This window comes from Chenopodium quinoa, unplaced genomic scaffold (assembly GCF_001683475.1).
Source record: "Chenopodium quinoa cultivar QQ74 unplaced genomic scaffold, ASM168347v1, whole genome shotgun sequence".
Lineage (NCBI taxonomy): Eukaryota > Viridiplantae > Streptophyta > Magnoliopsida > Caryophyllales > Amaranthaceae > Chenopodium > Chenopodium quinoa.
The window spans coordinates 739,534-756,535 of record NW_018743292.1 but is presented as its reverse complement, the minus strand read 5'-3'; the positions used below and the strand labels follow the sequence as shown (position 1 = coordinate 756,535).

General features: G+C 35.4%; 1 protein-coding gene across 1 annotated transcript; it reads left to right on the top strand.

Annotated features, from left to right (window-relative positions):
• The first annotated feature begins 2,860 nt into the window (after window positions 1-2,860).
• Window positions 2,861-3,585, top strand: LOC110737179. The gene is made up of 2 exons (XM_021917554.1): window positions 2,861-3,065; window positions 3,167-3,585. Exons 1-2 carry the CDS (start codon window positions 2,861-2,863, stop codon window positions 3,583-3,585), a joined length of 624 nt encoding a protein of 207 aa, XP_021773246.1.
• Window positions 3,586-17,002: the final 13,417 nt, after the last annotated feature.

The following is a 17,002-nucleotide window of genomic DNA, read 5'->3' as shown; positions in this document are numbered from 1 at the left end:
CTCACAATAATTAAATATGAAGTAATAACTTTTAAACCAAGCATTAAGCCAATTTACCAGCCTAGCTTATTTTTGTATTATTTAATTTATTACAAGTGTTCTCTTATCAATATTTTTTTTTTTAAAATAGCAAGTCATACGAACATTTTATTTAAATTTAATTAAATTAAATCTATTTCGCTAAAGCAGTATACTTTGAGGAAAAGAATCCATATTAACATACTCAACATTTTCCACCGATATCTCACCTAGTAAGTCCTTGTTCAGTTCACCTTAAAAAAATAATAGAGCATTCAGTATATTAATTTCAATTCAATAAAATAAATAACTTTAAAGAAGAAATATAATAGAAAATCAGTAAAAATAATTTTAATCTAGCAAAAATAAAGATACTGACAAGGGGAGAGACTGTATTAATGTTTCTTTGTCTCACTAACAATTACTTGTAAAATATTGTCAACTTTTTCCACGTAGCAAATTAAAACTTGCGTATCAACAATGACGTACACTTACGAATATTTTTTTGGATACTTGTGTTTACTTATTTACATAGGAGTAGGACCACTTAATAAAAATGTTTTGCATGGGGGATAAGGTAAGTGCAAACGTGATATCCATGGATCAAATCGACCAATAAGAGCCATACATTTGGGATTTGTAGATATAATTTTTATAATTTTAATCCGTATTTAACTAATTAATCGAAAACTTTCAAGTACGTCTTTATCACTATTGACTGTACTCTATTAAGTTACTCGTATTAGTTATCACCTTAATGGCTTGCCTGAATTTTCTTAAATAAGTAAACACAAATTTTTATATGTGGCTGTGTGGCCAGTCACATGTTTTTTTTATTATATTTTTAATTTATAAAAGAATGTTCGGGGTTATTTGGTCAGGGGTTACTCGATCACTCGGTTAGTCAGGTATTACTCACTCAGTCAGTCAGGGTTACTTGGTTAGGGATTACTCGATCGATCAGGAGTTACTCAGTCAGAGGTTATTGATTAGGGATTACTCGATCGGTCATGAATTACTCATGTGTTAGCTGGCCACACAGTGAGACCAGCCACATACAAAAGTTGTTGGTAAGTAAAGGGATAATTTTTATGGGTTGAATTTTACTGGTGGATTAATTAATGTGATAACTTTTATTCCCCTATTTCAAATATCCTATTTGAAAAATTAAAAACCATAAATTTATATTATCCCACTATTGATGATTTGATGATGATTGTCAACCACGATTTGAAAAGTTTAAGACTTTTTTTCCTTAATATAAGTCGCAGGCATTTAATTTCTTTAATTTTCATAGTTAACACTTAACAGCACAAGATAAGTACGTACATTATTATATAGACTTATGTTTTTCCTTGTTCTGGGCATACGTTACATCTAAAGTATATATACACGGAAAATAAGACTAGGCTGTAACGAATTCTGTAGTCCATTTTCATATTTTTCTTATTTTGGACATACGAATATACGATACGCTCTAGTGTATAGTACATACACGAAAATTAAGACTTGGCTGTAACGGCTTCTCTAGTCCATTTCTTATATATTTCCTGCGTTAACGGTTATTTGCAACAAATGTATTATGCGCGGAGGCCTAGGCAAAACTTTTAAGGAGTGTTTAGGTGAGAGTAATTGAAAACAAAGGCACGCGATTAATTCACTAAAAAGGAGGGTAAGGGGGGACCCGGTTTTATATAAAGAGGAGAGAGAAACTGAATTTTTGGGGGTTTTAATTTTCCTTTCTAAAATTTCACCCTCTTTTGAAATTTTTTAGTTTTCCACACCAAATGTTTCCCTCCACTTGAATTTTTCATTCAAGGGAGGGTATTTAAACATGCAGCCAGAAGAAGCTTTCAAATTTTTCATACAAACCAAAAGTTCTACCCTAACCAAATTACACCATGTTTTCTTCACAAAAGTTAACACTAAGCTACCCTTCTAAAACTAATTAGTGCAAGGTTAGAAGCAGCATCCTTCATCTTCTAAGGTAAATCTGGTTCAGCTTCAGTACTTCAAAAAAAAAAAAAACAGTAACCCCCACTTCATCACCAGTCCTCAAATCTGTGGAAATCAACATTGCAGAAATTATCAAACATGGCAGAATTTTTCGATGAGGAATTTTTTAGCATTGTTCAATTGCTAAATGATGAAGGCAATATAGAAGACAGTGATTCAAGCACCATGGAAGAAACTCACAACATTGATCAAAATGTGTTACATGAAGAAGCAATGCAGCAACCCAAAGGCAGGAAACAACTTATTGTTACGCAAAAAAGAGAGCTTGTTGATGCTATTCTAGTGAAGATGGATGGTGAGGAATTGCCACGAGGCTTTTTATCACAGCAAGCAATGAAGTTCAATGTTCACAGATCAACAATACAGAAATAATTCAAAGACATAAAGAGACAAATGGCCGTAGGGAATGTGATAGATGTCAGAAGCAAGGCAAAATTGGACCCAAACCAACAGAGTACACAGATGAGTTTCTGCAGTCATTCCCTTTGTACAAAAGGACAACTGAGAGAAGCTATGAAGCTGCTCTCATGTCACCATTCACAAGTTAAATAAAAAAGGGAGGCTAAGAACACATACAAGCACAAATCACCCAGCCCTGACATCCAACCACGAGATAGCAAGACTAAAATGGGTTTTAAGTTATCCGCTGCCTGCTGAACAGAATGCTAACCCAAAGTTTGAGGATATGCAGCAAGTCATACACATAGATGAAAAATGGTTCTACTTGAACCCAGAAATAAGGAGGTTCTACCTGCTGTCAAATGAACCAAATCCATATAGGTGCCAATAGTCCAAAAAATTCAAGGTAAAAGGCATGTTCAAGGCAATGATTGGCAAGCCAATTTTTGACACCCATGGACATGTGCTACATGATGGAAAGTATGGAATCTTTCCATTTGTTTATGAGACCATTGCAAAGAAAAATAGCAAAAACAAAGAAGCTGGAACTGTGGAAATTAAGGCAACACAGAATGTAAACAAGGAGGCAATCAGGGCAATGCTTCTCAATAATGTAATTCCAGCAATAAAAAGTAAATAGCCACCCCATCTGTCTAAGGACATATGGATTCAGTGGGATAATGCCAGACCTCATCAAATTCCTAAGGATGAGGAATTCATTGCTGCATGTCAGTCAGATGGGTTCAACATTCAGTTCATTTACCAGCCAGCACATCACCTGACTTGAATGTGCTAGATCTTGGCTTGTTCAATGTCATACAATCCATACAGTACCAATCATTCCCTAAGAACTTGGGGGAACTCATAGACAGGGTCAAAGAGGCTTATGGCTTGTTTAATCCAGTATTGAACAAGTACTGTTGGATAACACTACAATGTTGCATGGAAGAAATACTCAAGCATCTAGGGGGGAATAATTTTACCCTAACACACAAAGGGAAGAAAAGGCTGGAAAGACTTGGCTTGCTGCCAGAACAACTAGAGGTAGAGAGGAATTTGGTTCAACAAGCTGTTGATTATCTTAACACTTTATTCATATCGGCAGGTGAAGGCAATGAAGAGGATGAAGGCATGAAAGTTGATGCAGACTGAACACATCTCAGACACATAAGGAAGGTGACAGTGAGACTGCCACACATAACCAATGAAGAGCATGGAAGCAAATGGTAAAATAATAGGTAGTCTTTTGTGTTTTTAGTTTTACCATTGTTTGAAATTAATTGGTTATGTGTATTATGTTTGCCATTGTGATACACAGACACACACATGTTTAAATCCATCAGAGGGTGTTTCTTTATCCCATAAATTGCATAAGTGGTTCCCTCAACAACAACTTACAGTTGAAGTTGTTGGAGCAATTCCAACTTATCAATTTTTTGTGTCAAATGAGTCCTTTCATCTTTTGGATTTTTCACACACACATACACTACATTAAGGGACTCCTAGATCAGGTAGGAACACACAATAAGTAGGGACTCATGAAGGGACACACATCTAGGCAACAATAAGGGACTCGTGAAGGGACACACATCTAGGCAACAATGTTGTTCTCTGTTAGCATAGACATTGAGAACAAAGCAAAAGGGACTCCAACAATAAGGGACTGAACTGCAGGCACATATGTTCGATCTCTTAATTAGATTTCATTGAGAACATCTAATACCATTTACAATAGGTTACAAGTTCATCATCATTCATCATATCATAATCCCCAAAGCCATTCTATGCCAATAATGAACAACCTCAAGCTACAAAGGAACAAGCACAACCCACAAAAGAATTAGAACCCATATATGAACAACCAGAAACCCACATATGAACAACCTCAAGCCATAAATATCACAAACCAGAAATAGCCAACAAATTACCAACAGTAGCCAACAAATATGGCAACCAAATTCCCAAACACAAGCCAACAAATGCCCAACACTCAGAATTTATCAATATTTGACAGAAATTATCACAAATAGCCAACAAATTCCCAACAGTAGCCAACAAATTATCAAAAATCGCCAGAATTGAACAACAATGCCCATATTTTTTCAATAATTGGCAGAAATTATCACCAACAGTCAACAAATTTATCAACAACATTCCACAATTTAGTATCATAAGCCACAAATTACCAACAACAGGCAACAATTACTACCAATAAGGTAGATCATAGCAACCAGAGGCTAATTATCACAACCAACAAACAAATCAGGGACTCAGAGTAATTGAACACAGTTAATCTAAACAGTTTAGGGTAAGAAAAGAGTTACGTTGCAAAATTAGTTAGAGCCACAGTTGGAAGGGTTGTAATCCCCATCAACATCAACAGCCTCGTCGACAGGGGACCCAGTTCTACCCCTTTTCTTGCTGGAGACAACACCGTTAGACTTCTCAACCTTTGGGTTTATTTCAGCCGCCTCCTCTACAGTCTTTTCCGGCTTAGGAGCTGCAGAATGGGGTTCAGCATCCTCGCTCTTCACAACATCAACAGCAGGATCCTTTTTCTTTGAACCCTCACCGTTGTTGCCCAGATCTGCCACCTTAGACCCCTCACCTTCTTCATCAGAGTCGTAAGGAGCAAGCTTCACACCTACACCATACATACGGCGCATATCCAGGTATGTTGCCCTACGGGTACCGATTAACCTCATTTTCCCAGTACGACGCTGACATTTTTAGGTCGCAACAACGTCTAGATTTGGTTGCTTCTCGTTTAGGGAACTCATTTTTTGTGGTTTTTCAAAGAAGAAAGTAGATCTGCAGATAGAGAAGGTGTAAGATCTAGAGAAATTAGGGTTTCAACAAGGAGGAGAGAGAGTGAGGTAAACCAGATCGAAAGAGGAGAAGAGAGAGGGTGTTGAAATATGGAACGATCTCCAGAGCTAAAGGCTTCAACAACCTCGTTAATGGAAGTAGCTGAAGGGTGCATTGAAGAGGGTTGGTGAGAAGATGAATGTGGATCTGATGAATTGAAGCAAAAGGGGATGTAGATCTTTATTTTTGGTGGGAATCATTAGATTAGATTTGTGGATAAGAGGGATATTTAATTTTAATAACAAAGTAAGTTAGAATATAATCAGTTTTTATTAAGGGTAGCAAGGTAATTTTGTCACCAAAAAAGTTACTAAAAAAGGAAAGAAAAGCTTTGTTGCAAATAATAGTTAGCACCCATTTTTAGTATATGTTGCAAATAACTGTTAACGGAGGTAGTAAATATGAACGGTTGGGGTAAATTTAGGAAAGGAAAAAGGGTGTTTTTCTTCTTGCTTGCTGAAATGTTGTAATCTCAGTATAGAAAATGGTGCAAAACAAGTAAATACATTAAATTTAAGGCTTGTTTGGTTGAATGTAGGAATTGCAAATTCCTTGAAAATTAAATTTCCCATGAAATTGAACTTCCTAGGAAATTCTAAAAAGTGTTTGGTTAATCATGGGAAGTTCCACTTACCTAGGCCCCCCTAGGTAATTTAGTTCCTCCATTTTGTGGGAAGTGGAAATTCATGGGAATTTCTACTTTCCATGAATTTGTCAACCAAACAACACCAAAAAATTTCAATTCCTAGGAATTTCAACTTCCCATGTTTTTATTAGTCAACCAAAAAACGCCTAAAGTTTAAGATGTGAGTTTATGTTCCTTTCCAAATTATAAAAGCTTGCAGACTTGTTTCTAGAATCAATTATTGAATTTTGCTTGCTTTGATTTTTTCTTTTTCTAATTGCATCATTAGATCATTATACTCTATTGACATATATATTTTTTAATATTTTTTTTAATTGGTAAGAAAAAATTAAAATTAGATATGAAGTATATATATTGGTACTTGTACGATGTAAATTGACACACGTGAAACTCTATCAGCTGGACGTAAATGGAGTAGGAGTCTTGAAAAAACGACTCAGTACTAAATATAGGGTTTGTCCTTTACTAATGATAGGCCCGGGTAACAATGACTACTACGTAGTTGTAACATGTTACTCGTACATGGTAGTTGTCTACTTGTCTTATTGTATATGGTTCATTGGTTCTATTTCTTAAGTCAATATAAACGAAGAAAGTAAATCTGTTGTAATTTTCATTAAACATTGTCTACATCTATGTGTGATTATCATCACTATTTTATATCTAAAATAATAAAAAAAAATCCATCACTGATTCTATCCCCTAGAGAGTAGATTTTTTTTAACTTTTTTCATTTGAAGATAGTGTATGCGTAGAATTTGCTATGAGTAATTACGACACTTTTAAGCACACCGACAAACTAAAAAAAAAAAATTATAGCTATTGTAATACCTGTAACTATATCTTATCATACTAGCTAATTAATTAATGTGAAACTATTTATTTTATGGCCTCCAATACACTAATTTGACAATTAATTAATTATAATCTATCGCTGTGTATTTATAAAATTATACGAAGTAAAAATTTTATTAGTTTGAAAATATATATTGAAATGTTATTAATAAGATTTCATTTGATTATTTTCATTTTTTACTCCGTAATACAACTATGAGAATGCATGGTCAAAGTTTAAAAGTCGTTTGACCTTCAAAAAAGAAGTAACGGAGTTTTATTTAGTAACAAAGAAAGTATAAATTAATTAAAGACATGACTCCGTTAAAAAAAAAATAAAATTAAAGACATGACTAATAGCTATAAAGTCTATGGGAGTAAAGGTAATTAAAGTTAGATTCACAAATATAATAATTTGAGAAACACTTAGATAAGTAAATAAGCTTACGGAGTAAAAGTTAAACAAAAACAATTACCCGTAATAGCATTTCTCATTATTTTATTTAGGGAAATTCTCATTGGTAGCTAATTATCTTTGATGGTCAAAAACTTTTTAAATTATCTAAATTAGCCATATATATAATACTGTAACTTAATTAATTATAACATTTTAAACCATTAATTATAAGCCACTTTTAAGACTAATAAGTAACTATGGTTAACTTAAGTGTAATTAAGTAACACAATTACTATTACACCCTTACTTACTTTCCCTCCAAACTATAACCATCCTTTTTCCTCCAAAATCATTTTTTGAAAACCCATTCATCTTCTCCGCCATTTTTATACGTACTACTCCAGATTCTCATGGCTTCATCTCATAGTTTTTCAGCAAGAAAGGTTACCAAAGATTATAACATCAAGTATGTCAGGTTATTACCATCCAAAGCTATCATATGCCATCACAAAACAGAGCACATTAAATTCAAGAACACGAAAGCAATTAACTTAATTGAAAACTTAGGGCACAGAATATTTACGCAATAAAGATAGGATCTTAATTTGCAAATTCAACCACAACCCAGACGTCGTCCATCGAATCCAATCACAACCCACAATTTTGTAAACTCCAATGGTTGAAAAAAACCCCAATTCTACTCCACCTTTGTCGCAAATTCAGAATTAAATAATCTCGAACCCTAGTTCTAAAGTCGAAGAATTGAAAGGTAGAAGATGGTGTTTGAATTTCGAATCATGGTGGAGATGCATGGTTTCTGAATATGAGTAAATGAAAGTGTTTTTTTGTAGTGGGAGAGAGAGAAGGAGAGTTGATACGTATTGAGAGCATTCATCACTTTTACAATACGTAATGATGGTAACTTTTTATTTTATTTTATTTTATTTTTAAAATTGAAAATTAACCATATATAGGTTAACCATAGTTACTTATTAGCCTTAAAAGTGGCTAACAATGGTCTATAATGTCATAATTAATTAAGTTACATTATTATATGGCTAATTTAGATAATTTTAAAAGTTTTTGGCCACCAAAGATAATTAACAAAACTTGATGGCTACTAATGAGAATTTCTCTTTTATTATGTATGAACTTATTAGGTAAACAATGTTGCCTTTTAATTTGCTGAGATAACCAAAATTAAAATTATAATCCCAAAAACACAATTCACGTTGTATAATTTCTATAACGCAACCAAAGACAAACTATGTTAAACCATATCAAAATTCGATGCAATGCAAAATAGGAGTATAATTCATGTTGTATATTGGTCCACTGCACTAAGGTGGGTCTCCAAACGTTTTACTTGTTAAATTTTTGTAAAATAGAATTCCAAAAATCTACGCAATGTGGTGTTGTCTGCTTCAATAGTAAGAGCAAATAATGAGCAACTAAATGCAATCCCTCCGACCCTTAATGATTTAACAACTTTTATATATGTTTGTTTTAATTATTTGATATTAATTGTTTTATTAAGATCGAATTGTTATAATTATTGTACATTGTACGTACTTCCTTACTTCACACAAACTGCCTCTATTCTTTAATGTTTTAAAGACTTTTTTATATGTTTTGTTTGAATTATTTGATAAGAATGATTGTATTATGAATTGTTATAATTGTACATATATAGTATTTCCTTAATTACCTTTACACAAAAGAACCCCACGTCCACACCTTTTTTGCTCACTTTCATATCCAAGCAATTATAAAATAACTGCATATCTTTTTATTAGATGTCGTTTGAGTCTTTATTATTATGAAAAATATATATGGAGAAAAGATGTTTTGTTAAATGGTTTAATATGATAAATTTAGTCTTCACCAAAAAAATATGATAAATTTAGTGCTTGTATTATTCAATAAAAATTACCGTCAACATGGTTAAATTGTTAGGATTAGTGTGGAGATAGATAAATACATGGAGACATAAGGAGATTGCATAGAAGCTGCCTTATTGTTAAGGTTCGACCAAACTTGTGAAAAGTTCGGTCGAACCCGGTTTTAAGTCAGTAGGTGCACCAATTTTCATTTCTAGAGGAGGAGTGACCAAACCCAAGGAGGTTCGACCGAACCACCCTAGGTTCGACCGAACTCTGGGTAGGTTCGGCCGAACCTCCCTGCTCCCTATTTCGTCGCTTCGTTTTCGGCTTGTGCGATTTGCTTTAATCTTAGCCGTTGGATTGTATTTTCTACCTAGACTATATATACCTTTTCTAAGCCTCTTTGTTGAGTATTCACAAACATTTAAACACATAGAGAGGTTTTGAGAGGGTTTGTGAGGAGCATTTGAATTCTATACAATTCATGCTTGTAATTCTTGAGTTCATTCATCATCAATATTACTCCATAGTGCAAGGGTGGGTTATTTCTCCCGGTTCTCGGGTTTTTCCACGGTAACATTGTCTTCCTTTTACTTGCTTTAATTCCTTCAAAGTTGTTCTTGATTGTTATGCTTGTTTGTTCATTGCTATTGTGGGTTGATTGCAAGTTAGTTGAACACTTTAATCCTTACAATTGGTACCAGAGCCAAGGTTGAATCTTTGGTGTTTTGATGATTTAGGGTTTGTGTTAAACTTGAAATTGTGATTGAGTTTCAAAGTTTGGAACTTTAGGTGTTCAAAGTTTGAGTCTTAGGTGTCAAGTTGCATTCTTTGTTGTTGAAAACCTATTGTGAACTTTGTGTGTTTGATTTGCAATGGAAGAAGGCAAGTTGAGAATTGAGAAGTTTGATGGGAAGGATTTTGGGTTTTGGAAGATGCAAATAGAGGACTATTTGTATCAAAAGAACCTATATTTGCCCCTTACTAGTAAACCATCGGGTATGAAGGAAGAGGAGTGGAAAGTATTGGATAGACAAGCCCTTGGAGTGATTAGATTGACATTGGCTAAGAGTGTTGCTTACAATGTCAAAGATGTGACAACGACGGTTGGTGTGATCAAAGCATTGTCCAATATGTATGAGAAGCCATCGGCTATGAACAAGGTGTTCTTGATGCGTCGTTTGTTTGAAATTGAGATGAATGATAGTGGTTCCGCCCCTGAACATATAAATGAATTCAATTCAATAATCTCTCAACTAGCTTCGGTTGAGATTAAGTTTGATGATGAAGTGAGGGCCTTGATCTTGTTGTCATCGTTGCCTAGAAGTTGGGATACCGTTGTAGCCGCCATTAGCAACTCTTCCGGAAAGTCGAAGTTGAAGTGTGATGATGTGAGGGACTTAATCTTGAGTGAGAGCTTGAGAAGGAAGAACTCGGGTGAGTCATCGGGTGGTGCTTATTCTAGTGAAGGTAGGGGACGTGGAAGACAACAAAGAGGTGCTCAAAGAGGAAGATCGAAGTCTAGAGGGAGGAGTAAGTCGAAAGGGAAGGTGAACATTGTGTGTTGGGGTTGTGGTGTGAAAGGGCATACTAAGAGGGAATGTCCTAATCCCAAGAAGAAGGGTGGTTCAAACCACAAGAACCACGATGATGCTAGTTCATCGGTTAGCTTGGCATCAAGCGATGAAATCGGTGATGCATTGATCTTGAGTGTTGATAGTCCCATTGAGTCTTGGATCCTTGATTCGGGAGCTTCATTTCATTCTTCTCCATGTAAGGAGATTTTCCAAAACTTCAAGAGTGGCAAGTTTGGAAAGGTGTACCTTGCGGATGATGAACCTTTGGATATTGTGGGGAAGGGAGATGTTATGATCAAGACTTCAAGTGGGAGCTCATGGAAGCTTGAAGATGTTAGGTACATACCTAAGCTAAGGAAAAATTTGATTTCGCTGGGTCAACTAGACTCAAGCGGTTTTAGAACCATGTTTGGTGAAGGTACTTGGAAGGTGTCAAAGGGAGCTATGGTGGTGGCTCGGGGCACGAAGACCGGCACATTGTACACTACCTTAGGGTGTAAAAGCATGATTGCTACAACCGCAAATGATGAGACTAAGCTTTGGCATACTCGGCTTGGTCACATGAGTGAGAAAGGGATGAAATTGCTAGCTTCAAAGGGTAAGTTGTCGGGGTTGAAATCAATCAACATGAAATTTTGTGAGACATGTGTTTTTGGGAAATAAAAGAAGGTGTCTTTCACAAAAACCAAACGGTCCTTGAAGAAGGAGAAGCTAGAACTTTTGCACACGGATGTTTGGGGCCCATACCCCATCAAGTCCCTTGGTGGTTCTCACTATTTTGTCACTTTCATTGATGATTCAACCCGGAAAGTATGGGTATATTTCATGAAGCACAAGTCGGAAGTGAATGAGAAGTTCAAGACTTGGAAGGCGGAGGTTGAAAATGTTTCGGGCAAGAAGATTAAGGCAATCAAGTCCGACAATGGAGGAGAGTATGAGTTGGAAGCTTACAAAAACATTTGTAAGGAGCATGTCATTGTTTTGGAGAGGACCATTCCCGGTAAACCTCGCCAAAACGGGGTAGCGGAACGGATGAATAGGACCTTACTTGAAAGGGCGAGGTGTATGAGGTTGTTTGCGGGCCTTCCAAAATGTTTTTGGGCGGATGCCGTTAGTACCGCGGCTTACTTGATAAACCGTGGACCTTCGGTACCTTTGGAATTCAAGATACCGGAGGAGGAGTGGAGTGGTAAGGAGGTGTCCTACACTCACTTGAAGACCTTTGGTTGTGTGGCCTATTTGCAATCCGAAAAGAGAGATAAGCTAGACCCAAAAGCCATCAAATGTTACTTCATCGGGTATGGATGTGAGAAATATGGTTATAGATTGTGGGATCCTAAGAATCGAAAGATTGTTAGGCATTGTGACATCACTTTTGATGAGAGCTCTTTGTACAAAGACAACTTTGGTGGGAAATCCGTTGAGAAAGAATCAATTGAAGATGAGCGGGAATTTGTTGAGCTAGATGGTAAGGTTAGAAGTGATAAGAAAGTTGAACAGGTAGAAGTTGAGGTGCAAATTCAACAAGCATCTCCTCAACATGGTGCTCATGTTCCGGTGGATTCGGATTCAAGTGATTCGGATGATGATGATCACTTGGAAACGGATGAGCGAGTAGTTATGGGTGAGCCCGTTGTGGTTCATGGAGAGCCGTCTACACCACCAACGGTGAGGAGATCATCAAGAACAATCAAGCCACCACACCGATATTATCCATCCTTGCATTATTTGTTGTTGACGGATTCCGGTGAGTCGGAATGTTATAAAGAGCAATGGGCATGGGTGACTCGTTGAAGTGGGAGCAATCAATGGAAGATGAGATGTCTTCATTGGAGAAAAACAACACTTGGGTGCTTGTTGAGTTGCCTAAGGGCAAGAGAGAACTTTTGTGCAAGTGGATCTTTCGAAAGAAAGAAGAACCGGATGGTACAATTCGGTACAAGGCAAGACTTGTGGTGAAAGGTTTTTCACAAAAGGAGGGCATTGATTATCATGAGATCTTTGCTCCGGTTGTGAAGCTAACCACTATAAGGATCTTGTTGGCTATAGTGGTTTCGGAGGACTTATTTCTTGAGCAAATGGATGTAAAAACCGCGTTTTTACACGGTGATTTGGAGGAGGAAATCTACATGAAGCAACCGGAAGGGTTTCAAGTTCCGGGTCAAGAGAACTTGGTGTGCAAGCTTAAACGGAGTCTATATGGGTTGAAACAAGCTCCTAGACAATGGTACAAGAAGTTTGACAATTTCATGCTAGGCAATGGTTTCGTGAGAGCGGAAGGTGACCATTGTTGCTACTTTCAAAGGTATGACAATGGCTATATCTACTTGATTTTGTATGTTGATGATATGTTGATTGCGGGAACTAGTATGGAAATTGTTAATGACTTGAAAAAGAAGTTGTCAAGAAGATTTGAGATGAAAGACTTGGGCGAGGCCAAGCAAATACTTGGCATGAGAATTTATAGGGATAGCTCAACGGGTGTGTTGAAGTTATCTCAAGCGGAGTATGTCAAGAAGGTGCTTAAAAGATTTAACATGATTGATGCAAAGCCTCGAAGCTCACCTCTTTCAAGTGAGCTCAAGTTGACTAAGGAGGATTGCCCAAAGACAAGGGAAGAGAAGGACAAAATGGCCATTGTTCCTTATGCTTCGGCCGTTGGTAGCATGATGTATACTATTGGTGGTACGGCCATTAGTTGGATGAGCAAGCTCCAAAAGTGTGTCTCTATGTCTACGACGGAAGCCGAGTATGTGGCTATGTCGGAAGCGGGAAAGGAGATGGAATGGTTGAAGGGTTTCCTTGAAGAAATGGGCATGAAACAAGATGTTTGTGCGTTGTATAGTGATAGCCAAAGTGCGGTTCAATTGGCTAAGAATCCTATGTTTCATTATCGCACTAAACACATCAAGAGGCGTTATCACTATACTAGGAGTTTGGTGAAGGATGGCACGATGTGTTTGAGGAAGATTGCCGGTTCAAAGAATCCGGCAGATATGCTCACTAAAGCTGTTTCTAGTGACAAATTGAGGTTGTGTAGGACCTCAATTGGACTCCATCATTAATTTGAAGGAGTGTTGTGCTATGGTGAAATTGTTTTGATGAATGTATTAAGTGTTCTTGAGGAAGGATTGTGTATGTGGTAGTCTATGGTGTATGTTTGATCCTATCTCCAAGTGGGAGATTGTTAGGATTAGTGTAGAGATAGATAAATACATGGAGACATAAGGAGATTGCATAGAAGCTGCCTTATTGTTAAGGTTCGACCAAACTTGTGAAAAGTTCGGTCGAACCCGGTTTTAAGTCAGTAGGTGCACCAGTTTTCATTTCTAGAGGAGGAGTGACCAAACCCAAGGAGGTTCGACCGACCACCCTAGGTTCGACCGAACTCTGGGTAGGTTCGGCCGAACCTCCCTGCTCCCTATTTCGTCGCTTCGTTTTCGGCTTGTGCGATTTGCTTTAATCTTAGCCGTTGGATTGTATTTTCTACCTAGACTATATATACCTTTTCTAAGCCTCTTTGTTGAGTACTCACAAACATTTAAACACATAGAGAGGTTTTGAGAGGGTTTGTGAGGAGCATTTGAATTCTATACAATTCATGCTTGTAATTCTTGAGTTCATTCATCATCAATATTACTCCATAGTGCAAGGGTGGGTTTTTTCTCCCGGTTCTCGGGTTTTTCCACGGTAACATTGTCTTCCTTTTACTTGCTTTAATTCCTTCAAAGTTGTTCTTGATTGTTATGCTTGTTTGTTCATTGCTATTGTGGGTTGATTGCAAGTTAGTTGAACACTTTAATCCTTACACAAATTAATAGGGCATGCAAAATTGATTTTGTTTGCTTCAAATCTCTAAAAAGTAAAAACAAAATTTGATTTTCTTTCTAATTTAAAAAAGCTAGTTAGCATCAATATGGAGTGCGAAAATAGAACACGCAAGGTGATTGATTCAGAGACAAGTTAAAATATCATGCGATTTACAAATAGATCTAAATTTAACAAATACGTGATCTGACAATTGAATCAAATAAAACATCTATCATTTTAGCAAAGCTATGATTGTCATTGCATATCATATATTCTTTATATCCTTTTCCACTAGTTAGTATCTGTCTGCTGTACTTGTAAAAAAAATTCTCGTTTGCTTCATCTAATTGTAATCGAAGAATTAACCTTTTTTTGATTAATTACGCATAATACTCTACCCATGTAATGATTTATATGACTATACTAAAACTCAAAAAACCGAACTTGGACAATTTTACCATAGGGTCACTTCATACATCCAACGAATAACAAAAGCAAGAAAAAAAAAATAATAAAAAAAAGGTCTAAAATAACCAAATTTTTGGGCCTTTGATGAAACACTAATTTTTATAATCCTTTAGAAAGGAATATAAGTATAATAATTAAGATTAGTACTCCGTAATTAATTGAAAAAAAAACTAGATTATTTGATGAAATCATGTTGAACATGATATTTAATTGATTACTTAATATGGCGATATGCGCTATAAAAATCTAATGGTAGAAATTCATAAGTAAGTTCAATCATGGTTGCTCAACCCAGCCTCATTTACCGGACATTTCTGTAATTACAAATCAGATTCAGAGTAGATTGATATTTAGAAATATTTATATTATTTTTTTGATTGCGGGTTTGAATTATAAAACCGCAAACTAGATTCTCCATGAACTCTCTATCTATACTAAATTATTGTGGGTTACTTGACATTTTTGTAATAATATAGATCAGAGTTAGATTCAGTTGATATTTTTAAATATTTATATTATTTTTATAATTGCGGGTTTGAATTATAAACCCTCAAGCTATATTATTCATGAACTCTCTATCTATAAAACTGAATTACTGCGAGTCTATCTTATTGAATTGTGTTGATCTCTGCTCTGGAGTGGATGTCCATGCATTATGAGTTTATTGGTTTAAGTTCATTGCATCATGTCAAGTACAACATATTGTCGTTCAACTTTCGAATCATAAAATAAAAATTAATAAAAAAAAACCTCTCAATTATTAAATATCTCCAACGACATTATTGATTCACCAAATCTGATCTTCTAATAATGTTGTGAGATAACAGTTTCATACTCGATTGCTCGATTGACATTTAAATTTGACTTGAGTGTGATTTTTCTCAAGAACAACGGTTAGAGATATGAGATATCGGAAAATATATGTGACATATTTTCCGTAGATATCAGTAAGATAATAATATACGTAGAATTTATGTTTATTTATGTTAAAGATATTACTTAGAGAATATATCCTTAGATTTATGGTTATGTTAGTATATCTTTTAGGAAGATTGTTTACTATTGTATGAGCGTAGGCTTTGTATAAATACTCTGATATCTCATATCTCTAACAACAACCTACCCTACTTTTTAGCCTATTAAATTATTATAGACTCGTGCTCATCTTAATAATACGAAGAATTTTTTTTATCGATTAGACACTATCTATTATTTGGTAGTATATTTCTTAATTAGGAATTAGCTAAACATATTTGGTTGTGAATAAGACATTTAATTTGCAAATTATGGAAATTTGAGTTACCAAGAGGAGGAGTTTGGTAATTAAATTTTCATGTTTTATTCCTACATGTCCATTTTTTATGGTCATCAACCAAACAAATCCTCCATTTCAAAATTCAAATGATTTCTCACTTCCCCCATTTTATTTGTTCAACCAAACAATACCTTATAATATATTTGATTTGATTTGATTTTTTTTTTTTTTTAATACTTCTCCAACATTACTATTTGTTTTACTTTCATCACGGGAGCCGAGGGTATTAGATAATTTTAGAGATGTACATAATTTTTTTTTGAGATTTTCAGTACATATTTTTATTGTGTTTAAAAATATAGTGTTATAATATCATGAAGTATAGTATATTTTAGCCTTTTAGGATTCTATTGTTCTCCAATATATTATACTTTATTAAAGTAAAGCTTAATTATTCACCTGTTAATATTACTTGAGATCTTAGAGGTAGTGTAGGGGTCGAATCAGATCACTAAGTAAGGATAGTCGAGGCACTCGTGACCTATATGGGAAATTGGGGATCGATGTGCCCACAATGTGGGGATAGATTCGACAGTTCAACACTTGTAATTATCTTCCTCTCAAATGTAATTAAGTACGTACACCACATGAATAGAGAAACAATAAAATGTCTAAATGACCAAAAGCGTCTTGCATGTGTACGCGCTCTCTAATAGTCTAATTTTTGCTAAATTCCAAAATTTGTAAAATTCCTTGCAAGCCCTCATCACCTTCTATAAAACACAAACCTATTATAATTCCATTCAATTCAATCACTTCTTCTTCTTTACT